General features: G+C 41.5%; 1 protein-coding gene across 1 annotated transcript in view; it reads right to left on the bottom strand.

Annotated features, from left to right (window-relative positions):
• Positions 1 to 311: 311 nt before the first annotated feature.
• Positions 312 to 27,721, bottom strand: part of LOC134614133 (uncharacterized) — a 49,382-nt gene continuing 21,972 nt past the window's right edge. The window contains exons 2-7 of the mRNA XM_063457591.1: positions 20,490 to 21,793; positions 19,342 to 19,453; positions 17,393 to 17,510; positions 12,906 to 13,097; positions 4,584 to 4,774; positions 312 to 2,520 (exon numbers count right to left, since the gene is read on the bottom strand). Of these exons, the coding sequence (XP_063313661.1) occupies positions 1,205 to 2,520; positions 4,584 to 4,774; positions 12,906 to 13,097; positions 17,393 to 17,510; positions 19,342 to 19,453; positions 20,490 to 21,749 (3,189 nt within the window). The 5' untranslated portion in view covers positions 21,750 to 21,793 and the 3' untranslated portion in view covers positions 312 to 1,204. The remainder of the gene's footprint in view (positions 2,521 to 4,583; positions 4,775 to 12,905; positions 13,098 to 17,392; positions 17,511 to 19,341; positions 19,454 to 20,489; positions 21,794 to 27,721) is intronic.

Below are 27,721 nucleotides of genomic sequence, written 5' to 3'. Positions count from 1 at the left end.
AGGGTTAATCCAGCCTCCAAAACCTCTAGTGGCTGTCTCATTGACAGCCGCTAGAGGCGCTTGCGTGCTTCTCACTGTGAAAATCACACTGAGAGCACGCAAGCATCCATAGGAAAGCATTGTAAATGCTTTCCTATGCGACCGGCTGAATGCGAGCACGGCTCCTGCCGCGCATGCGCATTCAGCCGATGACGTCGCAAGGAAGAAGGAGAGGAGGAGGAAAGCTCCCCGCCCGGCGCTGGAGAAAGAGGTAAGTTTAACCCCTTCCTCCCCCCAGAGCCCGGTGGGAGTGGGTCCCTGAGGGTGGGGGCACCACCAGGGCACTCTAGTGCCAGGAAAACAAGTGTTTTCCTGGCACTAGAGTGGTCCTTTAAAAGGGCTGCCTGTAGGGCTCTGGTGGCAGTTTGACTAAAGGATATTGGCACCTCCATCCAGGAGGTCATTCTAAAGGTAGAGGATAATTTTCTCATGGATAAATTAACTGTAATAGTTTCTAATACCTCCTTTTGCTTCTGACAAGCATGGGGTCCATGGCTGAGTTGCATCCCAATGGTGTTCACCTCCACCTTGTCTTACCCTTCTCATTTTCTCTTACTTATTTTCTTTATTTTTTTTTCACTGACTGTAATTTAAATTGAGAGGTGCCATGCTCTTATGGATGTGCTTTATCCGTGCTCTATGTCTCTTAAAAATAATTTAAAAACAAAAAAACTGTAGAGGGTATAGTGTTTGGAATGTCCTTTCAGGATTATTACCAGAGAAGGACTGAGAGAAGGCTAATAAAGTTAGATATAGTCTAAATAAATGTATTTAGGGAGAAATATACAAGTGTTGTATTTCTGAGAAAAAGTTCCAAAGATGTGAAATCACAAAGAACATTCCATCAGATTCTATTGCAGTTGCTCCACTTTTAGAAATTGCCTCCGTAATCTCATCCTGTGACTGTATAATTTCCTTATTGAACATTCAGATCACTCCAGACCAAATATAATAATACACACATTCTTACTGGCAGTCATATAACTCAAAGCCATAACAGCTGATTCCCAGGCAGCGAAATGCGTGGGACACTGTGTATTGACATTGATCCTGGAGCCACGTTCTGCAGACAAAAACAGCGTCAAACCATTAATGAATTCTTCATTTATTTTAATGTGACCTGTGCAATGCTTTGGCTCTGCAATTTCTGTCACCAAACATTTAGTTAACCCGATGATCCATCAATAATATTAGGGTTAGTTTGTGATTTAAAGGACATCATTATATCCATTGTGGTAGAGTTTTGTGCTAATTTAACAGCAAGTTTGATTAAAGACCCAGGAGGTCCTGTGAAAACCTTGCCTTCCCAGATCTTGTTCTGGATGAGCTGCAGTTCTGTCTTTTTAGGGCCTATCACAACTACCTTATAAGCTCCGGGAATTTTAACTCTGAAAGTCTCCCAGCTTTCCGCTTCGAGAAGACCAGCTCTTGGATGTAACAATATGCAACCTTGTCTCCAACCACTGTAAACCTTTGGGAAAGGAAGCAATTGGGTATCAGCAAAGCATCGTATCACATAGTCACACACATGAGAGAAGTCCTGGCTTTTTCCTTGACTCTTAGCAAAAATGCTCAGTTTATAATATCCTGATAATGGAAGATGTAGGCTTACACTGATTTTGTGCTCCAGGTGTGTAACCAAACAATATCTGTCTAGCGAGGACAAATTATTCTTCCCCTTGTTCTCTTCAAGTGTAGCAAGCAGCTCAGTGGCAGATGAGGTGTGAAAGCTTATAGTGCATGCCCCACTTGTTGTGTTAATAACGGGATGAAGGTGGCTCGGATCTTTGAGCCCATTCACTTTTGAACTAAGACCTGGTCCACAGTGGATGCTAAGACCAGATGGATAAAGTTCATTATGGTTTATTGGGTTGGTGCATTGAATAAGTAAATTAGCAGCATTTCTATAAGGTTCTCTATTCATATCCTTCACAAACAATGAAAGTCTGTAGTACCCAAGGTACGGGAACAGTAGATGGCAGCTTAGTTGTGTTTCTTCGATGTGAGATACAAAGCATTTCTTACTGAGCGGTCCAGTCAGTTTTTTGTGAACTAACTCGTACATTGCCATCAATGGCCTTAATGTCTTGAAAATTACGCTCAAACTGCTGCTTGCCACAATTAGGTCCTCTTCATAATTATATCCACTGACTCCAAAATCTTTAGCATTCTGGTGAAGGCCCCAAAAATGGAAAGGGTTTTCAATTAACAAATCAGAACATTGAGCCTGTGTGCAATTAATTTGGTATGAACAAACCCACTTGTAGATGTCTTTGTTGTCCATAGGTCTTGCGAAAATCATGAGCTCAAACAAACCTTCCACTGGTGGAATAACTCTGAGGGTCATAGATAAATGATGCATAGTCAATATTCCATACATCTTTTCTACAAGGTGTCTTTCATTGTTGGAAAGTTTATAAATCTTATAGCTGAACTCCATCGGCTTCGAGCATCCCAGCGACACTTGCACCTGACCATGATCTGCAAACAAAAAGCGTAATGAAATAAAAAACATTTATGGTAGGTTATTAAGAAAGTATGATGAGTCAAAATCCTGTGGAATGCAAGAAAAAAAATTAGAAATATAATGGGTCTTTTAATATGTCCCTTAGCGTTCTTTTATTTATTATTTACTGAAACTGTGCATCAATAGTTTCCAAGAATACTAACAAAACATAGTTTATATTCTTTTGAGTTGATCATCTCTAGTTTTGGGACTCATTGGAACACACCAAACAATAAGTACTAGTGGGTTAAAAAACTATTTGAAAATGTAGATCAAAATTATAATAATAAAAAAAAAGAAATAAATATATGTCTCAGGCAATTTAGTGGTGTACGAGTGTGTGTGGGTGACTCTTTAGAGATGTTGTAGACTACATGTCCCCTGATGCTTGGCCAGCATTAAGGTTGTAAGAGCATACATCTGTAGTGCTGAAGCTTGCCTATTCTTGCACTAGATCATAAATATCACAAATCACATGACTGTTTACTGAAGGCACTAATTAAATTATCCAGTGCATTACTGAACATTAATGTGCGATTGTTAAGGTTCCATACAATCGGCAATATGAAGACTTAATTCTCCTTTCATGATGCAATTTTCAGTAGGGCTCCTTGACTCATTGATTCTTTAATTAGTTTATACAATTTATGTTCTGCCCTTACATATATTACACAAGCTTCTCTTTTATATCAGCTGGTTGAAGTAGTAGCAAAGTCACTGCCTTAGAACTGGTCAGTACCTAGACACTTAAAGATTGTAGCGGACCACGGGTAACCCGACCGGTTACCTCCACTAATTCCCTTCCTTCAGCCGGTCAGTAACCATGTAATGGACAAATAGACCCATTCTCCCCTCCTCCCCCCAGTAACTGGACGACACACAGTTCTGGAAGTACAACAACACTTTGTTGGCCACACACGACTTGTAAGCATAACCCCATGCCAGGGGTATAACACACAGTATACAATGTTCCCTCCCAGGGTCCTCCCCTTCCCCGGGAACCTAATGCGGGAAAGGGCTTTGTCCCTTTGTCTCGAAAAGCCCGCTACCCAAACACAGGATTTCCCACATTGGGGAACAGGGGGATCTTCATCCATGAGCCTCTGTACCTGGGAGACCAAGCGTGGGAAAAAGGGACCGTCCCTTTGTCTCCCAGGCACAGAAAGCCCACCCGCGGGAAAATAGCTGGTCTCTTTCTCCCAGTGGTCACAGCAAAGCCCGCCAAACTCGCCAGTGCCCCAGAAGTGCCCACACCAATCTCAGGGACCCTCGCAGCGGTACCTTCCTTGACCAGACTCAGCTCGCAGGGTCTCTGTGTGAAACCCAGCAAGGAAAGCGTCTCCTTTTGGGACGCGAATGCTCCCCATGGACAGCGTTCGTCTGTACAGAATGGTGGCCACCCAGGGGAGCATTCATTAATTACTTCCCTTGCGGTTTCACACTTATGGTGCAAGTGCGAACATTCTGAATAATTGGTGTGAATGTTCTAATGGGGCACTGGGGAGGTACTCTTTCGGGAAACGAACGAGTCGTTAATGCTCCCCCTGGCCGGTGTTCGTCTGCATGAATGGCGGACAACTGGAGGAGTGCTCATTATTTGTTTCCCTTGCGGTTTTCGGTTTGACACTATGTTGCAAGGTGAAAAGGTTCTAAGCCAACATTCTAAATGGGGTATCGAGGGTGGTTCCCGTCCAGGAGGCAAATTAATTCCCTTCGTGGAAGCACTCCCAAACGGGGAGCAGGCAAAAGACACGAAAAGATGGGGAAACACTCATAATATCATACGAAAAGATAGAGAAACACACACAATATCAGACAGGCAATTCACAGACTGACAGCAGTCCCGCCACACAGATATATCTGCCTGCTCTAAATAGTCATGGATCCTAAGTTTACTCAAGGCAGAACCATCTTTGAATGTATGTGACTGTAAAGCACTGCAGGATATGTTGGTGTTATATAAATGCTAATAATAAATAATTTTACATAAATGATTTTGGTTTGGTTGTTTTTTTTGTTTCGTATTTTTTTTTTTTACCTGTTTTGAGATAGAAGTCTTTTGGAGAGATGACAGAAAGGCAAAGTTTAAAGAACTCAGAGGTTTTGAAAACGTTTTGCTCAAATGCCTGGAAGGACACTGGAGATTTGAGCAGCTGCCAAATGGGGTCATCAGGCCAGTGCGTTTCAATGAAATTCTCTGGGTCGGTGAAGAAGAAAAAGTCATCATAACTGCAAGAGCAGGAAACGTGGATTTAAGCAGAGTGTACTGTAGCTCCATCTACTGTACCTATTACAATCCTGCCCCGTAATATTAAATCACATTCTATGCACGTAGATTATAGTGTAAATCCGATCACTGTACCTATTACAAAACATTCCTCATCAGATCATTCTAAAACATTCAGTAAAAGAAACACGTATTCTGTTGCTGTATCTCCAAAAGAAGAATTCCAGGATAGTGGGGGACAAGAAAAAAATCTAAGAGCAAAAAAGTAATAATAACAGTTAACAGGCAATTGTATTTAACTGTATGAAACATTATACACCCCATACGGCCACATTCTGCAGCTAAATTCAGAGTCTGCATTCACAAATCTAGACAAGATAGCGCTATGAAAACACACTTTACGATATCAAAATGCATAAAATATGTAAATTAAAAAAAAGTGCATCATGTTCCATTGTCAGATAAACATATGTATGATTCCACACAACATTAAAACCGCATGTCTAATATTGTGTAGGTTCCCCTCATGCTGCAAAAGCAGATCTGATGTGTTAATGTTTGGACTCCACAAAGCCTGTAAATGTGTCCTGTGGAATCTGGCACCGAGATATTAACAGCAGATATTTTAAGTCTTGCAAGTTGTGATGAGGGGCCTCCATGGATTGTTTTTTTGTTTCAACCCATCCCATAGATGCTCAATTGGATTGAGATCTGGGGAATTTGGAGGCCACGTAAACACCTTCAACTGTATGTCATGTTCCTCAAACCATTCGTGAACAATTTTTGATGTATAGCAGGGTGCATTATCTTGCTGAAAGAGACCACTGCCATCAGGGAACACCATTGCCATGAAGGTACGTACGTAGTCTGCAAAATCTCTAGGTAGATGGAGACACGGTGATGCACTGTGTGCTCTGCCATCTATTAATCACGGCCAGCAATTTGAGCTACAGTAGCTCTTCTGTGTGATCAGAAAAGACAAGCTAGCCTTTGCTGATATGTGCATTAATGAGCCTCGGTCACCTATGACCCTGATGCAGGTTCCCCAGTTGCCCTTTCTTACATCACTTTTGGTCGGTACTAGCCACTGCATACCACGAACACCCTACGAGACGTTGTTTTGGAGATGCTCTGACCCAGTCATCTAGCCATCTTCATTTGGCTTTTATCAACGTTACTCAGATCTTTTCACTTGCTTTTTTCCTGCTTCCAACACATGACATTCAAGAACTGACTGTTCACTTGCTGCCTAATATAACCCACCCCTAGATAGGTGCCATTGTAAAAATATAATGAACATTATTCACTTAATTTGTCTGTGGTTTTAATGTTGTATTGCCACAAACATACGTGTACAAACCACCACCAATTACAACAAGCAAAGTTAGATTTAGCTTATAACGATGTTGGATAATTAAGTAGATTAGTAGCAGCCTTCCCAGAAATGAATCCCCAAATGCCCTTTAACATAGATACAGTCATTGGAAAAAGAAAGTACATCCTCTTTGAATTCTATGGTTTTACATATCAGGATATAATAACAATCATCTGTACCTTTGCAGGTCTTTAAAGTAAGGTAAATACAACCTCAGTTGAACAACACATGACATATTACATCGTGTCCTGATTTATTTAACATTGAGAAGTCATCTGTGGAAAGCTAAGTATATCCTTACTGCATCCATAAAAATTAAGAGGCTAAGTACCAGACAGGTGCTGCTAATCAAATGTCCTTGATTAATTGATCATCATAATTAGCAAGTGTGACAACCTCTATAAAAGCTGAAGTATTAGCAGTGTGCTGGTCTGGAGCATTCAGGTGTGTGTTAACACAATGCCAAGGAGGAAAGACATCAGCAATGATCTTAGAGAAGCAACTGTTGCTGCCCATCAAACTAGGACGGGTTATAAGGCCATTTGCAAACAATTTAATATAAATTATTCTACAGTGCTCCTTTGTATACCAAAGTATTCTAGAGTCAAATGTGAGGCATGTCACGATTCCGGGGAACAACAACACGCTAACACACACACAGACACACACACAGAAAGTGTGCAGTACCGGTCCTTAGAGTGGCCGGGCTAAGCACACACAGAATAGTCAGGAGACAAGCCGAGTAAGGGGAACCAGAAAACAGAATAACGAGAAACAAGCCGAGGTCAAAGGGTAGGAGAAAGTCACAAAGTCAGTATAACAAGCCAGAGAGTACGTAACCAGAAAGCACACGTTCAGAATCAATACTATAAAGCAAAGACCACAACAGGGCACTGAGAGACAGGAAAGGTAAGTATTTATGACCTTATCTTAATTCTGATTGGATAACTTCCAATCAGAATTAACAAATAGACGTGGGGGATATCTATACCCCCCACTGTGATTGTTGCACTGTCGCTTTAACGCCGGGTCACGTGAGTGACCCCGGCGTTCTGATAACAGTGCCGGCTCCCAGCGTGCAGCGTTAGACATGCTGCCGCTGGGAGGAGGAGAGGAGGATGCGAGCGGCGTGTCAAGAGGAGAGGACGCCGCTCGCTGACCGGTAAGGGGAGAGGGGACCGCGGGTAGCGACGGACCGAGGGTGAGTGCTGCGAGAGGATTGCAGCCTCCCCTCACCGCTGCCCGCAGAGCCCTGACAAGGCAATCTGTCCAACACCTAAAGCTTGGCCATAATTGGGTCATGTAACAGGACAATGATTCCGAGCACACCAGCAAATCTACAACAGAATGGCTGAAAAAGAAAAGAATCAAGGTCCAACCTTTAGAAAGCGGTGCATAAACAAATGCCAGCAAACCTCAATGAATTGAAGCAACGTTGTAAAAAAGTGTGGTCCAAAATTCCTCCACAACGATGTGGGAGACTGATAAATTAGTATAGAAAATGATTACTTCACGTTATTGCTGCTAAAGGTGGTTCTACATAGACATGTGCAATTCGTTTCGGTCCGAATATGAATTCGGACGAATTTCGGTCAATTTGGACATTCGGGTACTTCCGAATGTCCGAAGTGCCGAATTGCCGAGGTCCCGAAGTTCCGAAATTACCGAATTTCAGAAGTGTCGAAGTGCTGAAGTGCCAAAGTTGCCGAAGTGTCAAAGTGCCGAAGTGCCAAAGTTCCGAAGCACAGTATTGCCTAAGTACTAATATACTTACCTAGTGAAAGAAGAAGAATGTTACATTGTATACAATTTTAAATAAAAAGTATACAAACATAGCCAGGATTCAGCTGTAAGCATTTGCAACACTTACAACAATCAAGTAACATACATTCATATACAATGTAAGTTACTTGGCCAGTCAGTGTAATGACAGGAATGAATAAGTAGATAACTCCCTAATTCACACGGTATTAGGGAGCTATCTACTAAAAGGCTGAAAGACCTAAATTGGTCTTTCAGACAAATTTACTAATACTAAGTAAAGATTACTTAGTATTAGTAAATTATGCCCCTACTCGCTATACTGCGAGTAGGGGCATGTCTATTAAACAGCCTTTGGCTGCTCACTGTTAAAAAAATAAATTAAAAAAAGCGGTGGGTGGGGGCCCTACAGTAAAATAAGGGGGGGGGACCTAATGTCCTCACCCTGGCCCCCACCCCTGAGCGGTGGGTGGGGGCCCTACAGTAAAATAAGGGGGGGACCTAATGTCCTCCCCCTGGCCTCCACCCCTGAGCGGTGGGTGGGGCCCTAAATATTAATAGGGGGGGACCTAATGTCCTCCCCCCTGAGCGGTGGGTGGGGGCCCTACAGTAAAATAAGGGGGGTCCTAATGTCCTCCCCCCTGGACCCCACCCCTGAGCGGTGGGTGGGGGCCCTAATAAAATGTCCTCCCCCCCAGGTGACTAGGGGTCCCCAACCCCTTGTCACCCCCTACCCCCCCAAAAAAAATTATCCCCCTACCTACCCCCCTCAACCTAAAAATAATGAGGAGGACACCTTTAACTGGAACTGTAAAAAAAAGAACTGTAAAAAAACCAAAAAAAACCAAAAAAAACTTACCATTCGTTGTTTTCTTTCTTCTAAAATCTTCTTTTTTCAGCCCCAAAAAATGCCAAATAAAAAACCATAATAACCGACGCAATTAAAAAAAAACAAAAAAAACGAGCGCAAATAAAAATAATCCTTTTTCTTCACCCACGGAGGGCTTCGCGCAGACTGAGCTCTGCAAGGTGGGGGAAGGCTTATAAAGCCTTGCCCCGCCCTGCAATTAGGCTCAGAGCACTCTGATTGGTGGGTTTAAGTCATCCAATCAGAGTGCTCTGACAGGTAAATGAAGAGACTGACAGGTAAGTCTCTACATTTACCCGTCACAGCACTCTGATTGGTTGGTTTGAAATCCACCAATCAGAGTGCTCTGTGTAATTTTACACAGCGTGGGAAAGTTCTTTGGAATTTTCCCACGCTCTGTAATTTGACTCATAACTCTCTGATTGGTTACTTAATCCACCAATCAGAGAGTTATGAGTCAAATTACAGAGCGTGGAAAAATTCCAAAGAACTTGGAATGCATGGAGCCCTACATGGGTGAAGAAGGATTATTTATTTTTTGCACTAGTTTTTTTTTTTTTAAATTGCGTCGGTTATTATGTTTTTTTATTTGGCATTTTTTGGGGCTGAAAAAAGAAGATTTTAGAAGAAAGAAAACATTGAATGGTAATTTTTTTTACAGGTTCTTAGTTAAAGGGGGAGGGGGTGACTAGGGGTTTGGGGACCCCTAGTCACCTGGGGGGACATTTTTTTTAGGGCCCCCACCCGCCGCTCAGGAGTGGAGGCCGGGGGTTGGGGGGAGGACAATCGGTCCCCCCCTATTGGTATTTAGGGCCCCCACCCGCCGCTCAGGGGTGGGGGCCTGGGGGGAGGACATTAGGTCCCCCCCTTATTAATATTTAGGGCCCCCACCCACCGCTCAGGGGTGGGGGCCAGGGGAGAGGACCTAAGGTCCCCCCCTTTTTTAGTATTTACGGCCCCCACCCGCCGCTCAGGGGTGGGGGTCAGGGGGGAGGACATTAGGTCCTCCCCCCCTTATTAGTACTTAGGGCCCCCACCCACCACTCAGGGGTGCGGGCCAGGGGGAGGACATTAGGTCCCCACCCTTATTCCAATTTAGGGCCCCCACCCGCCACTCAGAGGTGGGGGCCAGGTGGGAGGACATTAGGTCCCCCCCTTATTAGTATTTAGGGCCCCCACCCGCCGCTCAGGGATTTGGCCCGAAGTTCCGAATTTCCGAAGTGTCGAACTGCCGAAGTGCTGATGTGCCGAAGTTCCGAAGTTCCGAAGTTGCCGAAGTTCCGAAGTGTTGAAGTGCCGAATTGCCGAAGTCCCGAATTGCGAAATTCCCGAATTTCGGAATGCCGAGCCGAACCGAAAATTTTCCCCATGCACATGCCTAGTTCTACAAGCTATTCAATCATACTCTCCATTTTGGCTTTATTTTTCTTAAATAAATCATGACACGGTGTAATATGTCACATGTTATTGTTCATCTGAGGTTGTATTTACTTAATTTTAAGATCTGTTAAGCAACAGATTATGTTGTTATATCCTGATATGTAAAACTATGGAATTCAAAGAGGGTGTACTTTCTTTTTCCCCATGACTGCATATATAAATATATACACAACGTATAGGGAAATAGCATAAAATCTAGAAAAAAGAAATATTCACCACAATAGTATAAGACCATTAGGCAGATGCATCTCTTTGAAGATGTTTTGCACTCACAAGCAGCAAGATTAGATAATTGTATCAATGTGCCTTCATCTCTGTAGTTGTAGGGCCAAATCCCTCTCAACCTCTGGGCTCAAGACCACCTGATATTTCAAAGAATGCTAGCCATAGCCAATGTGTAAAAATGTATTCTCAATAAACAATACAATCAAGAAGAACAGTTCTACACATTTTGTCTACTAAAAGGACTTCCTCAGGGACCACCATTTCACAAAGAGTAATAAAAAGCAGAGTAATAAAACAATCGGCTGTATGTTTTCTTACTCTGGTTTTTATTACTTTTTGTGAATTGGTAGTCCCTGAGGAAGTCCACTTAGGTATGTTAACAGGAGGATGGCTAATCCTTAAAAATATATGACATGTGTCATTGTGTGTACCTGTGTGTCAGTGTGTGTATCTTATATGTGTCAGTATGTATATCTGTGTGTCATTGTTTGTGTCTGTAACTGTTTATTTGGCAGTGCGTGTGTTTATATGTGTATCTGTGTACGTACATATTTATGTACAGTTGTAATCAGAGTTATTCAACCCCAATCAAAAATTAGGTTTATTGTCAAAATGTACAGACATCTAGCTGTTTGCAATTAAATAATCAAATTAAAAAAACAATTGAAATAGCTCAACACAATAAATGCTTCAAGTGGTTTCCCCAAATTTAACTAAAAAGGTAACTTAAAAAGACTTCTCCAGTCTCAAAATTATTCGACCACATTCATGGCAAGTATCCTCAGTACATATTAGAGCACTTTTTTGCTGTTATAACCCGCTGCAAATGAGATGCATGGCCAGGAACCAGCTTCTGGCAGGGTTCATGAGGAATCTTAGCCTATTGCTAATGCAGTGGCCTCCAGTTTTTCCTCAAATCTCACCAGAGATTTTCTATTGGGTTCAAGTCAGGAGACTTTGATGGCCACTGTAGAATTTTCCAGGACTTCTTCTGCAACCAAGCCTTGGTGGAATATGAGGCTTGGTTGCACAAGAAGTCCTTCTGTGGCTTGGGATTATTGTCTTGTTAGTAGGTACAATGACGCACAAGCTTCAGCTTCCTCACAAACAGCATGACATTTTCTCCAAGGATTTCCTGATACTTCAATGAATCCATCCTGCCTTTCACACACTGCAGGTTTCGGTGCCAGAGGATGCAAAGTAGCCCCAGAGCATCACCAAGCCACCACCATGCTTAACTGTAGGAGGAGTGTTCTTTTCACCATATGCTTCAGTCTTCTTCCTTCACACAAACAGCTGATCCATTGGGTTTGAAAGGTTCTAGTTTTGTTTCATCATTCCAAAGAACAGAATCCCAAAACTTTTGTGGCTCATTTATATGATTTTGAGCATTTTGGAGCCGACTTAACTTGTGTTTTTGGGTCAATAGTGGTGTATGTCTTGGAGTTTTGGCATGGAAATCTTCTGTGTTTAGTACATGCCTTACTGTGCTCACTGAAACCTCAGTGTCTGTTATGACCAAGTCTTGCTGCAGGTCTTTTGCAGTCACTTGGGAGTTCTTCACAACCTGCCTTCTCAGAAATCTGACTACAGCTATTGATAGCTTCCTGTTTCTGCACCGTCCAGGTGGTGTAACCACTGTTGCTTCAACTTTGAAATTGCTAACTATGCTTCCAGCCGTGTGTCTAGCTTTTGCTATCGTTTTGTATCCTGCTCTTTGTTTGTGGATGATGATCCCTTCTCTTACAATTGTGGACCATTCTTTTGACTTAGCCATATTTTTACATGAAGTCAAACGTGACACTCAACAAACTCCTAGCCAGTTTAGATATTTCAAGTGTTCCAGCTCAAGCACACATGGTGCAACTAATTAAGCCCTTGATAAGTTACATAAGGTGTGCTTGAGACAACACATGTTTGGCATATTATGTGCTTTTGTGATGGATTCTATACAGGGGCTGAATCATTTTGAGACTGGAGAAGTCATTATAACTTTCATTTTCAGCTGAATTTGGAGAAAACACTGGAATCATTAGTTGTGTTAAGCTTTTTTAAATACCTTTGTTTAATTTGGTCATTGCAAACAGCTGAAAGTCTGTACATTTTGATAATAAACAGCTAATAGAGGTGCTTCCTGCTGTTTCACGCTTTGCATGAGGATGTGCAGCATCTTCTAAATCCCCATTCAACACTATCCTATGGGGAAGGCCTAACGTCCGTGCAACACTACCCATTTGCGACAACATCGGAGGAGGTGGAGAATAAACTTACTCAATGTAATAAGGTAAGAAAAAAAACACTTTTGATAGCCGTGGGGGGTGATAGCCGTGGGGGCCCTAAATACTAATAAGGGGGGGGACACTATAGTGTTCCATTAAGTGCTCGGTAGGGAAAGGACCTATAGGACCGAGGATATATAATGTTTTTTTGCATTTTAATTGTAGTCATTATTCAATAATCTAACCTTGGAACAAATATCTTTTCCTGGAGATTTACTGTTCCTGCTCCCCAGCAAGCATCCAAAAGATACCAGTGATCATCAAGCTCCAACGCGTTCCACATATGGTTGGATTTTGTCCTATGGAAGCTAAGACCATTGCTGTATTCTGATCCTCGACTGTGTCCAGATATTTCTCTGCATTTTATTCCTATTTCCCTGCAAGAAATTGAACATGTTATCTGCTGTAATTTCCTTTATTATGTAAAACCCAGAGAAATCTTTGCAACCCGCCTTGGATTTGAGCAATTTCCTCAACCCTTTTCATTCGGCGTGAACTCAATTATTCAAGGCGAGTTTAATTCCAACTGAGCGCATCAAACCTCTCAAGGAAAGAGTCTGAATACACTAAGTATTCCGTTCAAAGGCAATTCACAGATTACCATTTTAATAGCTATTTCGCCTACACAGTGGCTCAAAGTTTCAAGTGAATTCTATTGTTTAAAGGAATATCAAACTTGCAGTACCCAGCCCATGTTGGATCACAACTCCTATAATTCTCTGCCTGCCAATCTGGGAGCTGTGCAGGTGTTGTTTGATACGGTTATCTTAAAGAGACTTTTACCGTAACAGTGTTGGAAATATGTTGACAACAATATAGAGTTTATTGGACTGAACTTTCATCAAGTCACACATAATTTTACAAGAATTTTTTTTTTAAAATTTTTCAGACATGGGCAATCCCTGTAACCTTACTTAGATAACACGTCATATAAAGGTGTTCTGCGTGTGTTAGTAAAAGGCTAGCTAATACCGTATAAATATAAGATTAAGCCGGGTGTATGTTGTGTGAATCCCTTTCCCTAACATGGATTATGTAGATTGTGGTGAATTGGCACTAACTGGCTCTTCCACTGGAGAACGCGTCGGGACGGTCTATGTGTATTGGAGTCTAATTATAATGGACGATGATGCAGCATGAGATTTATATGGAGATGCTGACACCATACACTTTTGATGAGATTTTCAATTTTCTTTAATTATTTATTATTGAGAAATTATTTCGTTTTTATTTTCTCTCCTTTTTCATTATCGATAATTTTCATTTATCTCTTAATTTTGTTACTTTATCTAGGTTTAGCTACTGTAGTATAGAACAGATTGGAGGCTAGCCTTTTTTTAAGTGGTGCCATCGAAGGCACACCAGTATATCTCCAGTTACAGGTTAATTTTAGACTTTTATCTATCTACCTCTATTTGGTAAGACTTTTCCAATTACACTATATGGAATACTATCCAGTTTAGCGAATACTTCCCTCCCTTCCCTTTATTGTCTCTGGAGTGTGTCATCACACACACTCTAGGAGGCATTTGTGTGTTTTTTCTGTCTTTTTCTTTTTTAATTTATTATTGTTGATTTGTTATTTCTGTTGATACATTATAACTAGAATTACCAGATCTATTTGACAGATTTGTATCCATAGTATTTCTCTGGCCTATCTATGCCCACTATATTCTATATCTGTCTCTGCTATTCTGTATTACGATCAAGACATAACTTCTAAACAGTGGTTCTATTTTTAATATGTCTCTTATATGTAGGGATTTGTTTGTATATAATCATTAGACTTGTGTTTTTTTAAAGACCTAAATAAAAGTTAAGTTTTATACACGGGTTACTCCTTTTCCTATGGGGATTTTGTACTTTTTTCTTCCTTTACTTGTGTATAAATAATTAGCATTAGTGGTTACCCCCCATTCCCTTCTCATCATTAAATATCTGTGTCTATCTCTACAGGGAATGTTCAGCGCCTCCATGCAGAGCATGGAGACGCTGAACTCAGGTGTTGCACTCTGTGAAGCACTGGACAAGGAAGCAGCTCTAGTGGCGCTCTGAGTGACGGCCACTAGAGGTGTTACTAGGCAGCAAAGTAAACACTGCCTTTTTTTCGGAAAAAGCAGTATTTACAGTGCTAACATTGCAGGGACAGGCTATAGACACCACAACCACTACATATAACCCCCCTCAACTCAGGAGGGACCTTAATTCTCTTGATCTCCAACAGTTGTCAGCTGACATTGATTCACAACTGCTGTCCATCCCTTCCCTCTCCTGTCCTTCACAGGCCATCTCCATATATAACTCTACTCTTACATATGCCTTGAACACTGCAGCGCCACTCCAAACAAGCACCTCGAGGAGGACCCGCCCCCAACCATGGCATACTAAATCAACGCGCTACCTGCAAAGATGTTCCCGTTGTGCTGAACGCTCCTGGAGGAAGTCTCGTACACGATCAGACTTTCTCCATTATAGATTCATATTGTGTTCATACAGTGCAGCCCTTGCCCTTGCCAAACAGTCCTACTTTTCCTCTCTCATTAGTTCATGTTCCCGCAACCCCAGGCGTCTCTTTCACACCTTTAATTCTCTTCTTCGCCCTGCTGTGGCCACCCCCAAAACTAACCTTACTGCTGATAACTTTGCATGTTACTTCACTGACAAGATTGAACAGCTAAGGAAAGAATTCTCCCCTCCTTGCCTTTCTGTTTCTCAATCACACATAGATCATGCCTTTCCTACCCTTCAGACATTCTCCCCAGCTACTGTCCAAGAGGTGGCTGCTCTTCTTTGCTCCTCTCGCCCCACCACTTGCCCGCTCGATCCTGTCCCATCTCACCTTATTAGATCTCTCTCCACTTGTCTTGTGCCTTCTCTAACACACATCTTCAACTGCTCACTCTCTTCTGGCATCGTCCCTGCTGACCTTAAACATGCCACTGTAGTACCTATACTAAAAAAACCATCCCTCGACCCATCCACCCCCTCTAACTACCGTCCCATATCCCTGCTCCCTTTTTCCTCAAAGCTTCTGGAAAGACTTGTCTTTACCCGTGTGTCTCATTTCCTCAATTCCAACTCTCTCCTTGACCCCCTTCAATCTGGCTTCCGCCCTCTCCACTCTACAGAGACTGCCCTTATCAAAGTTACTAACGACCTAATCGCAGCTAAATCCAAAGGCCACTACTCCATACTAATTCTTCTTGACCTCTCAGCAGCCTTTGACACCGTTGATCATGCTCTCCTTCTTCAAACTCTTCAATCACTTGGTCTCTGTGACTCTGTCCTCTCATGGTTTTCCTCTTATCTCTCCCAACGCTCATTCAGTGTCCTTTTCTAATGATACCTCCTCCCCTTGCCCTGTCTCAGTTGGCGTTCCCCAAGGCTCCGTCCTTGGTCCCCTTCTATTTTCTCTTTATACTGCCTCTCTTGGCAAACTTATTACCTCTTTTGGATTTCACTACCACCTGTACGCTGATGACACCCAGCTATATCTCTCCTCCCCGGACCTCTCCCCTGCCGTCCTGCAACGTGTCACTGCTTGCCTTTCTTCCATCTCTGACTGGATGTCCTCCCGCTTTCTGAAACTCAATATCTCCAAAACTGAGCTCCTTGTCTTTCCTCCTCCTAATACTGATCCTCATCTTTCGCTCTCCCTCCAAGTTTGTGGTACCAACATTAGTCCATCCTTGCAAGCGCGCTGTCTTGGCGTCATACTTGACTCTGGTCTCACCTTTGAGCCTCACATCCAGCATGTTGCCAAATCCTGTAGATTCCATCTTAAAAACATAGCCCGCATCCGCCCCTTTCTTGCACCAGATACTACCAAGGAGCTTGTCCATGCTCTAGTAATTTCCCGCATGGATTATTGTAACCCTCTCCTGATTGGTCTTCCCAATAGCCGTACTGCACCCTTACAGTCCGTAATGAATGCTGCTGCTAGATTGATTTTCCTCTCTAGTCGTTTCTCTCACACCTCACCCCTCTGCCAGTCCTTACATTGGCTTCCTGTATGCTATAGGAGTCAATTCAAGGTACTAACTCACACCTATAAAGCACTGAACAACTCTAGCCCCTCTTATATCTCCTCACAGATCCATAGGTATGTCCCTTCTCGGTCTCTCCGTTCTGCCCATGACCACCTGCTGTCCGTTGTCCGCACTCGTACGGCCAACTCGCGCTTGCAGGACTTCTCACGGGCGGCTCCCTTCCTGTGGAATAGCCTGCCTACCGCCATCAGACTCTCCCCTAGTCTTGCATCTTTTAAGAAGTGCCTTAAAACCCATCTCTTTAGGAAAGCTTATGGCCTCCAAGACTAACCCTTACCTCACATACCTGTCTCTTGCCCTCTCCTAAAGGGCAGCCCACCTTATTTGATTGTAAATTCCTGTCCTAATGTGTTTTACACCCCACCTCCTATAGAATGTAAGCTCATTTGAGCAGGGTCCTCTTCAACCTATTGTTCCTGTAAGTTTATTTGTAATTGTCCTATTTATAGTTAAATCCCCCTCTCATAATATTGTAAAGCGCTACGGAATCTGTTGGCGCTATATAAATGGCAATAATAAATAAATAAATAAATAAAGAGAAAGAAAGGTAAGTCTCCCTTTTGAGCATAATGCCAATAGCATTCATACTACAGATATACTACACAGGTAAATGTAATATATACCTGCACATTTCTTTAAATAGTCCTGCGTAGCCAGAACACACGGCTTTTCCACTTTTCACGACATCTTTTGGCTGGAATATCTTTGGTGACAGTCCGAGATAACCTTCAACATCGTAACCTTAAACAAACATCAGAGAAATTAACAACACTGAGTTATTCTATGGAATGTAACAGATAGCCTAATCGGTATACTCTATAAACACACTAACAGGAAAGGTGAAAGCACTGTTGTAGGAACATATTAAATGTTAGTAATAGGTGACATTGTTGTACGTTTACTACTTTGCATTGTAGGTTATTTTTTTCCAGGAAGGAAAAATAGTTTATTAGTTGAGCAACAACAATGTTTCTGTGTTTGATCTTTCACGATAGCCAATTAATGGCTGTAAAGCGTCTGTCTTGCCTGAAAATAAACGTATTTCACATGAAATAACACAAAGAGACAGGAAATAATAATTGTGTAAACGGTATTATGTAACGTTTAATAATAGGACGCAGAGAGCGACAGGAGAAAAAAAAAAAGACTTTTTAAATCAGAGCTGTATTTTGATTGGCCGAGATTTGCATCCAGCCAGAACACAGCGGGAATGCAAATAATAATCAGTGGCCCAAAAAATAATCTTCAAGTCCAGATACATTTATGGCCGACCCCCTCCCCCCCCACACTGTTATAAAGTACAGTATTTCTGGTGCATTGAAAGTAAAATAGAAATGATTCATGACATTCACATCTTTCTTGATTTTTTAATGTTATTTGAAGCATTGCTGGTCCTTTAAAGATGATGGACTATCTGTCCCTTTAGTATGGACCTTTAACTAAGTTCTGCTAAAAGAAAGTATGCGCAACTAGCCGACAAATCTCACCACCATTCACAATCATCACATACTGGTCTCATTTCATTGGTGTTTCTCTGCCAAATGGATAATATTTACAGACTCTCAGAGCCATGCTTGGATTTAGATTGAATTTTAGAAACAGGATGGGCTGCAATACAGTTGTAATCAAAATCATTCAACCCACATTGAAAATCTGTTTTTTTTTTGTCAAAATGTACAGACTTTCAGCTGTTTGCAATGAACAAATCAAACACAAGTAATTGCAGTAGCCCAATACAACGAATGCTTCAAGTGGTTTCCCCAAATTCAACTGAAAATTTTACTTATAATGACTTCTCCATTCTCAAATGTATTCAACCTCATGAATAGAACCCCTCACAACAGCACACATATGCAAAATAGGGTTAGTCTCAATCACACCCGATGCAGCTAATTAAGGGCTTCATTAGTTACTTCATATGATAGAAGAAGTCCTGGAAACTTCTACAGTGGCCATCAAGGTCATCTGACTTGAACCCCATAGACAATTTCTGGTGGGATTTGAAGAAGGCGGTTGCAGCACGCAAACCCAAGAATATTTCTGAACTGGAGACCACGAGCAATGTGCTAAAATTCCTCATTAACGCTGCCAGAAGCTGGTGTCAGGCTATGCATCTCATAACCGCAAGAGGGTGCTCTACCAATTACTAAAGATGCTTGCAATGAAGGGGTTGAATAATTCTGAGACTGGAGAAGTCATTACAAATTGCATTTCAGCTGAGTTTGTGGACACCAATTGAAGCCTATGTTGTGTTGAGCTATTTCAATTGCTTTTGATTGATTTGTTCATTGCAAAGAGCTGAAAAGTCTGGACGTTTTGACAATTGACCTTATTTTCACTTGGGGTTGAATAATTCTGATTCCAGCTGTATATGTATGTTTCTGAATACTTGTATCCTTGTACACTTGTTGCAATATATGCATCAAAACCGCACCCTATCCGGGATTCTGTACAGAAACGTTGAAATGACCTGTATATGAGAATTCTTATTGGTAACAATGGTCGATGTGTTTATTATAACATCTAGTTCATTTGATTTATCAATTACCAAAGATAAATCAGTTATACTTACTGATATTGTGACAAAGCCATATCCAAATAGCTCGTATCTTTTCTAGATCACTATTAGCCTTCTTGGTGATCTCAAATACAATTTCTTCTATTGAATAATCTTCAAATCTAATCTAAAAAATAGTGGTATATGTCAAAATAAATTGGTAAAGACAACATTCTCTACTTTGCAATCTTATGACGCGCATTGTCTCTGTTCATTGACTTATTTTTTCTGTTGTTTTCTGATGGTAGATAGACAGACAGACAGACCGACAATGATAGATAGATAGATAGATAGACAGATAGACAGACAGTAGATAGATAGATAGATAGACAGACGGACAGACAGACAGACAGACAGACAGACAGACAGACAGACAGACAGATAGATAGATAGATATTTGTATACATGCATCCCTATACTAAATATGTCCTGTTTTCTGGCACAGCTATTATTGGGTACTTTTGTTTTGCTTAAGCTCAGTTGAAATTCTGGTAAAAATACAGGAACAAGCTTCAACAGCAGGATATCTTTATATAGGTAAGTTTCTCATAAAATCACAATGTTTTGTCCAGTCAAGACCTTAATCAGTGCTCTCAACCCACTATCACTACGCAGAAGGTAATCAGATGGGTGGTTATCTGACTAAGACTGCCTCACACCCATTTTATTTTATACTCCCTACAGTGTCCCGTACACACCCTATACATTGGTTGCAATTACAACCAATAATTAAAAATGGTATTGTTACAAAGATGTGTGATCTCTGAGTTCTAATGTCAATAAGAGTGTGTTAATGACAGGGGAGGTGGTGGGGAGGAGTGGGAGGGGAGATGTAGCAATGGCTGTGTGACTGGAGGTTATGCCAATGAGTTCGGCAAGTAAGGGCATGGGGATGTACCCTAGATAGCAAGGCTTTTGTAAATCTGGCCCATTGGGCATTTGAGAATCAAAATGTTTTTTATCCTTGAGTCAACATCCCTAACCAATTAACTTTTCATAAAGAAAAATAAAAGGTTTTTATATTCAGATTTACATCTGATTAAACATAAATAAATAAAGAAAGGTACTTACTATACTTTTACAACACAGATTATGTAACACATTGCACATATATGAATGTAACGTGACTCACACTGTTGATTGTCATGATGCCACACACATACCTGGTCACTTATGCTGATGACATGATGATCAATATGGATAAATGTGTTCATGGAAAACATGTCACTTCTCTTCTTCCCAGGCTTCATGCATTTGCTGACATCTTTATTACAATCCAACCCACAGCTATGACTTTCCAATCTATTTTGAGAACGAGTTTCCATTTTGGAAGCAGTTTGCATTGTTTGTTTGCTTGAGTTTGAATTGGCTCTTGAATTATGTCCATTAACGTTTGTGTGGCTTCTTACTCGAGATGACCAAAACTGGAAAACCTCCTTTTTACTTCCAGCGGACATGCTGGACACTTTGTTTTCATGCTGATTTACGACTGTGTTTTTTTCTTGATGATATTTAACATCAGAATCACATGGTTGACAAGAATTAGAAATAGTGATACATTCATTTCTACGTAAAACCTTTGCTTCTGTCTTCAAATGTGGCGACAATGAAAAATTACAGCTGTCTGGAACTACTTTATCTCTTTGTTGGCCATGTAGAGGTTCCATCTGTGTTTTATTCTGTTGGTCAGAGTGAGGATGAATTAGATTGTCTTTGTTTTGCTTTGATTTAGATTGAATTAGTCTTTCACTATGCTTGTTGGATGGAAATAGGGTTAGGTGGTCAGTTTTTTGGTTGGCTTGAGACTGGATGGTTCTTTCATCATTGTGTTTGCTGGACTTTGATTGAGCAAGACTTTTACTATATTGGTTGGATAAAGAAAGGACAAACTGTTCTCTGTGTTGGACTGCTGAAGCCTGGCTTGGTCTTTCACAATGTTGGATGGACTGTGGTTGACATTTTACACTATGTTGTTTTGCTTTTGGCAGGATGAGTTTGTCAAGTTGGTTGGATTGAGATAGAATTAGTCTGTCACTGTATTCATTGATTTCAGATGGGGCTGGTCTTTCAAAGTGGTCTTTGGATTGTGTTTGGAATGGTCTTTCACTCTGTTGATTAGATTTGTATTTGGTAAACTTTTCACTGTGTTGGTTGGACTGTGATTTGAGGAACCTTCCAATGGATTGGCTAGATTGAGCTTTGTCCAGTCTTTCTTGGCAGGATTGCGATTTAACTAGACTTTCACTGTTGGCTTGGGATTTCACTATAGTTCCAGTACGTTGGTTGGATACAGATTGTATTTTTATGCTGTTCTTGTTGTTGTTATTTTTATTTCCACTCAAAGGAATAATAAGGGAAACTGAGTTTTGTCCTTGGCTTTCCTTAAGAGTGCTCCCTATGTTGTTCTCCAATCCCATTTTCATTTGTCCAAATGGATGTCACCCACTCTGAAGATAGGTGTGGTATTCTGTGAAGTCCAAATACATAGTATTATCTTTGGTGTCATTTGTGGCCGTTTAATATAGATGTGATACCAATTTTATTTTTCTAAAGAAGATTATGACTACGGCTACTGTGTTGCTATGGCATGGGAATTAATCATAGAAAATGAATCATATGTAGCATAAAAAGACAATTATTTAAGGGCAGCAATGTTTGAATACTGTGAGTGCAAATGAATGTGAGAATTTGGCTAATCAGTATAATTGATATGAATACTCTTTATGTGTATGTCTGCAGCCCTAGCAGTAATTGCTGAAAATTCAATTACCCAAGATGGCATGTCTCCCTGTATTGTTTCATATTTCCCCCCTAAAACATTGCAAAATTAAATCAAGCTACAAAAACCTAATATAGTAGAGAAGAACTTGCCCTATGATATGATAATCTCTCAAACGTAACGTTTAATATGTTAATTAAAAAGCTATTTTTTATCACAAAATAAAAGTGTGAAAAGTAAATCCAAAATGAGAATGAACCTATTGTAGTCAATGTAATATAAAGGAAAAGTGGAAAGCAAAAGAGAAAAAAATAATATATACATAGTTATCGACCAGTTGATCATCGAATTAGAGAACAATAAGTATGATTTCCTGCTAGGTATATGGAGGCAGAAAAATATCTAGAATCTTGTGATGTTAGTCAGAATGTCAGAAAAACAAAAACTGACATTCTGAGAAAACAACGGTGGCAAGTAGAGCAAGCGTAACAAAGTAGAAGTGTTAGCAACTGGATACTAATGGAACAATTGTCCTTGAAGTGGGCTGCTATAATAGCTATTACGAAAGCTCTAACTTGAACAGAAGAATCTTCTTCAGCCCAATGATAGTTTTAGTAAGGAAACAAACCTGATTAAAAATATATATCCCCTTGAAGAGCCGCCTGACCGGTGAAACGTGCTTCGGGGCTCATTTCTGCATCCCTCTGACTTCTAAGAACTACAACACTTCCAGTACAGCCCTAAGACATAGTTTAGTGGGTAAAGGACCACTTTAGGCACTCAGATCACTTCAGCTCAATTAAGTGGTCTGGGTGCCATGTCCATCTAGTTTTAATTGATTCAAGACCCTCAATGGTCAATTTTTATTTCTTATAATACAAAAACCCAACTTACTTTTCCATTTGCACCAGTGCAATTTAGAGCTAATCTGAGTTTTTCTGGTACTCTGTAACTCCTCCAATATCAAGCCAGTCATCATCAGTGATTATTATAATATAAAGCGGCATGGTCACCCCCCTCCTCCCCCCCACCCCCATTACCTCCTTCCAAAAAAATGAGCATTTTATAAAGATAGGGACATAGGGACTACTTTGTCTCTGAACCTGCACCTGACTTTCTTAGACTCGGGGCAGAGTCTGAGAGTCAATCCCAACAGCCGTGATGCCTGCAGGGAATTGGCTGTGTCTATGGAGGATCCCCTGTCTCAAGGGAACCCCCCATAGAGCTCAATGCTGTACTCTCACGCATGCACCAGAATACAGCAGTGACTTTGGCTCCTGTCGCTGAAGCGCCATGAGTTGAAGAGGTGCAGCGCTAGAAAGATGGTGCGCCTGTGAGGGACAGGTTCAGGTAATCAATCTCACCTTTACCTGCCCCCCTGCGGCCACTAGCGGCTTTGTCACTCATACACTAAACAACAGTTTTAAAGGTCACAAACCTTTGAAGTTGCTGTCCAGTGAATGAGTGAATGCGCTGGAGTGGGGTATAAATCGGCCCCAGCAGCACCCTCATAGTGTGAGCATGTTCAGGTGAGTGCAGCCCTCTTGGTTTCATATGTAAACATAACATTTCAATTTAGAGAATAAACCCTTTTAGACTTTTAGTTTTTTTAGGAGCAGGTAAGAGATATTCATTGAAGACACTTCCCCGGATTTTTACCAATATTTTTACTCTTCTCTATATTCATCAAACATGCACCAGCGAGGTGTGAAAAATCAAACAAAATAAATAAATCAGCCCAGGTATCTTGCAATAGGAGAGGGGAAGCATACAGAGAAAGGGGGAGATCGAGCATTGATTCAATTTATTCTCATCTTTTGCAGTTTCTGCCCTGGCCTTGCCTTGTCTGACCTGGGTTATGACGTAATTTGCTAAATTTAAAACTTAACAGATAAATAAGCATCTCATGGAACAAGGTGAACACACGTTTGAGGTTATTCTCCACGTTTTATTTATTTAATGGTTAAAGAGATTACAGTCCCCCTTTAAGTAAAAAGAACACAAGCATTGTGTATTATGTAATGAAGCCCTTTAATTAATCCATCAATAAGGCTAATATGTCACTTTTTAGAAATGCTGATGCTTTCACCCTGTTTAACCACACGCGCATGCCGTTATTTAAGCTTTTTAAAATAACACTTCCCCCAAGCTCTGAAAGTAGACCGATGCATTACGAGACCCGCATTAGCTTTTAAGGTGAGTCCTGTGTTAAGCTTTCGTCTTTTTATTTTCTTCCATAATTGCTCAGATGGCTTGTGAGATGTCAAGTGCAGGCGCTGCAGCAGTTACTAAAGAACTGACTGAACTAAATGTTCCCTGGGCTCTATTATGCATTCTCGATTATTTTTTTTCAGATACAAGAGGAAGATATCTAGACGTCCCTCACTCAAAATCATATATACCGTACATTCGTCTGAATGTGGAGAAATATATCTTCCAAATCAATAAATATTCAAATTTTCACTGTTGTGCTTCATCTACAAAATTCAAACAGGGCCCTGGGAAAAGTCCGCATTGCACACAGTAATTCTGAGAAATCTTGTCTTTCGCAATTCACGTGGAATTTCCAGCTTGACATGTAAATGATCATAAATGGGCATTAGATTTCAGGCTCCATTCTGTATTTCTGCAGGCACACTTAGCAATGGAACAATAGTTTTAAAACCAAAGCATGGACTTGGATCCAAAAGGACCAAGTGTCAAAAAATGAATCAGTGTGGCGTATCATTATGTTTGGACTCACCACAACCTATTTAGTACTGTTAGAATGGTAACAATGACAATAAATGATATAACTGGCTTTGTGATATGTGGATTACCTTGGAGAAGCCCACCTCTCCTTCCAAAGATCAGTGGGAGTTTTATTCTTGGACCTCAATAAATATCCTTTCTCCATTACAAGAACACAACAATACACATACTGCATTGCAGTGTTTTTGCATATGGGGCTGCCTAGCTGCAGACCGGTCAGAGTGCCCATGATCACATTAGAACTGGTCCATGGAGCAATGGAAGGCGTTTGTCTGGTCTGATGAATATCGTTTTATTTTTACACAAGATGCATGGTCGGGTGCATTTGCGTCGTTTACCTGGGGAAGAGATGGCAGCACTATAGGAAGAAGGCAGTCCGGCGGCGACAGTGTTATACTGTGGGCAATGTTCTACTGGCAAACCTTGGGTCCTGGCATAACATGTGGATACTTTTACATTTACATGTGGATTACTTTGACACATACCACCTACCTAGAGATTGTTGCAGACCACGTAGGTACCTTTTTGGCAATGGTGTTCCCTGATGGCAGTTGTATCTTTAACCCCTTAAGGACCAAACTTCTGGAATAAAAGGGAATCATGACATGTCACACATGTCATGTGTCCTTAAGGGGTTAAACATATTAATGCACCCTGCCACACTGCACAATTTGCTCAGGAATGGTTTCAGGAACATGACATAGAGTTTTGGGTGTTCCTTGGCCTCATATTTCCCAGATCTCAAACCAAATTAGCATCTGTGGGATGTGTTGGAACATCAAATCTGATCCATGGAGACCCCACCTCACAACTTGCAGGATCTGCTGCTAATGTCTTAGTGCCAGATAGCACAAGACATATTAAGATAATAAGAATTTGTCAGTGTTATGAAGAAACATGCATTTGATAGCTAATAGTTGCTCAATACTTGCTAGTTTGTAGCTAACACACCCTCGATATAGATGTGTTTGTCCAGGTATCTTGCCTTCAAGATTATTATCTGTTTAACTGCTAACTCATACAACAGCTTAACTGCTAACTGCTAACTACATACAAATGTCGGTATTTTTCAAAGTATAATCTGAGATTAGACTGCGATACCGGGGCTGGCCTGTCAGAGGCACTGTGTGTGTGTGGAGAGAGGCAGGGATAGGAAGATACATCATTTCCCTGACTCTCTCTACTCACTGATCTGTGGGGGATCAGCACAGAGAGTCCAGCCAGCAGAGACAGACAACAGATCAGGTAAGTGAGGGGTGGGGGACACGGAGACACATGGGGACACATACACTAAGGGACACTGGGAGAAACATGGGGACCCAGACACTAAGGGACACTGGGAGACACATGGGGACCCAGACACTAAGGGACCCTAGGAGACACGTGGGGACCCAGACACTAAGGGACACTGGGAGACACATGGCGACCCAGACACTAAGGGACACTGGGAGACACATAGGGACCCAGACACTTAGGGACATTGGAAGACTCATGGGGACACAGACACTAAGGGACCCTAGGAGACACATGGGGACCCAGACACTAAGGGACACTGGGAGACACATGGGGACCCAGACACTAAGGGACACTGGGAGACACATAGGGACCCAGACACTTAGGGACATTGGAAGACACATGGGGACACAGACACTAAGGGACACCGGGAGACACATGGGGACACAGAGACACCAGGGGACACAGACACTATGGGACACAGAGGCACCAGGGGACACAAGAAGACCTAGGGACACAGACACTAGGAGGCACTGGAAGACCTGGGGACCCAGACACTAGTGGACACTGGGAGACACAGGTAAACACTGGGAGACATGGGAACAAAGAGATGTAGGGACAAAGAGACACATTGGGACACCGACACATGGAGACAATGTGAGACACGGGGAAACTAGGGGAGACACGGGGACAATAGGGGACACTGAGAGAGATACTGTGAGACAGGGAGACAGTGGGAGAAATCCCTCTATACAGCAGTATCAAATTGTAAGTAGTTTTTTTTGTTGATTTTACAGAATTTTCTGTTATGTCACTCCTTGTGATTTACATTGTGTAATGTCACGCATACATAATTAATCATGCATATCAGTTTAGCTGGTATGGCAACCTCAGATGTAGGGAATAATGTAATTAATTAAGGATAGATAATAGTTATCACACCAATAAACATAAGATAGGATAGATAATTATGTTTGCTGAAAAGTGTGACTTTGAAGTCAATAACATAAACTTAAGGTGTATAAAACAAATGTTCTTCATATAAGACAGCATTCAAAGTCTAAATAGAAATGTAACTGGCTTGGAGAAAATTTCACGTTGACTTTGAATTCCCAACAATTTAAACATTATTGAGTAATCCTGTGAATTTTTACTTTCTACTAGACAAGTGCAATTCGTTTCGTTCGAAATGCAAATTCAGACGAATTTCAGAAATTCAAACATTCAGATGTTTCCGAATGTCCGAAGTGCCGAGTTTCCGAATTTCCAAACTGCCGAATTTTGGAATGCTGAACCGAATCGAATTGCCGAATTTTGGAAGTGCCGAAGTGCCGAATTTCGGAAGTGCTACAGATTTCTGAAAGGTCGCAAAACAGGAGAGGGTTGGGGTTAGGGGTTGGGGTAGGATTATGGGTTGAGGTATGGTTAGGGTCAGTGGTTGGGGTAGGGATAGCGTTAGGGGTTGGGGTAGGGTTAGGGTTAGTGGTTAGAGTAGGGTTAGGGGTAGAGTAGGGGTAGGGTAATCCTAACCCTATTCCTAACCCTACCCCTAACCCTGCTCCTAAACCAACCCTAACCCTACCCTTAACTATAACCCTATCACTAGCCCTACCCTAACCCTACCCCTAACCCTACCTCTAACCCTACCCCTACCCCTAACCCTAACCCTACCCCTAGCCTAACACTAATCCT

This window comes from Pelobates fuscus, chromosome 6 (assembly GCF_036172605.1).
Source record: "Pelobates fuscus isolate aPelFus1 chromosome 6, aPelFus1.pri, whole genome shotgun sequence".
In the NCBI taxonomy this organism is placed as follows: domain Eukaryota; kingdom Metazoa; phylum Chordata; class Amphibia; order Anura; family Pelobatidae; genus Pelobates; species Pelobates fuscus.
Note: the sequence above shows the minus strand (reverse complement) of the source record. Positions and strands in the feature narration are given on the sequence as shown.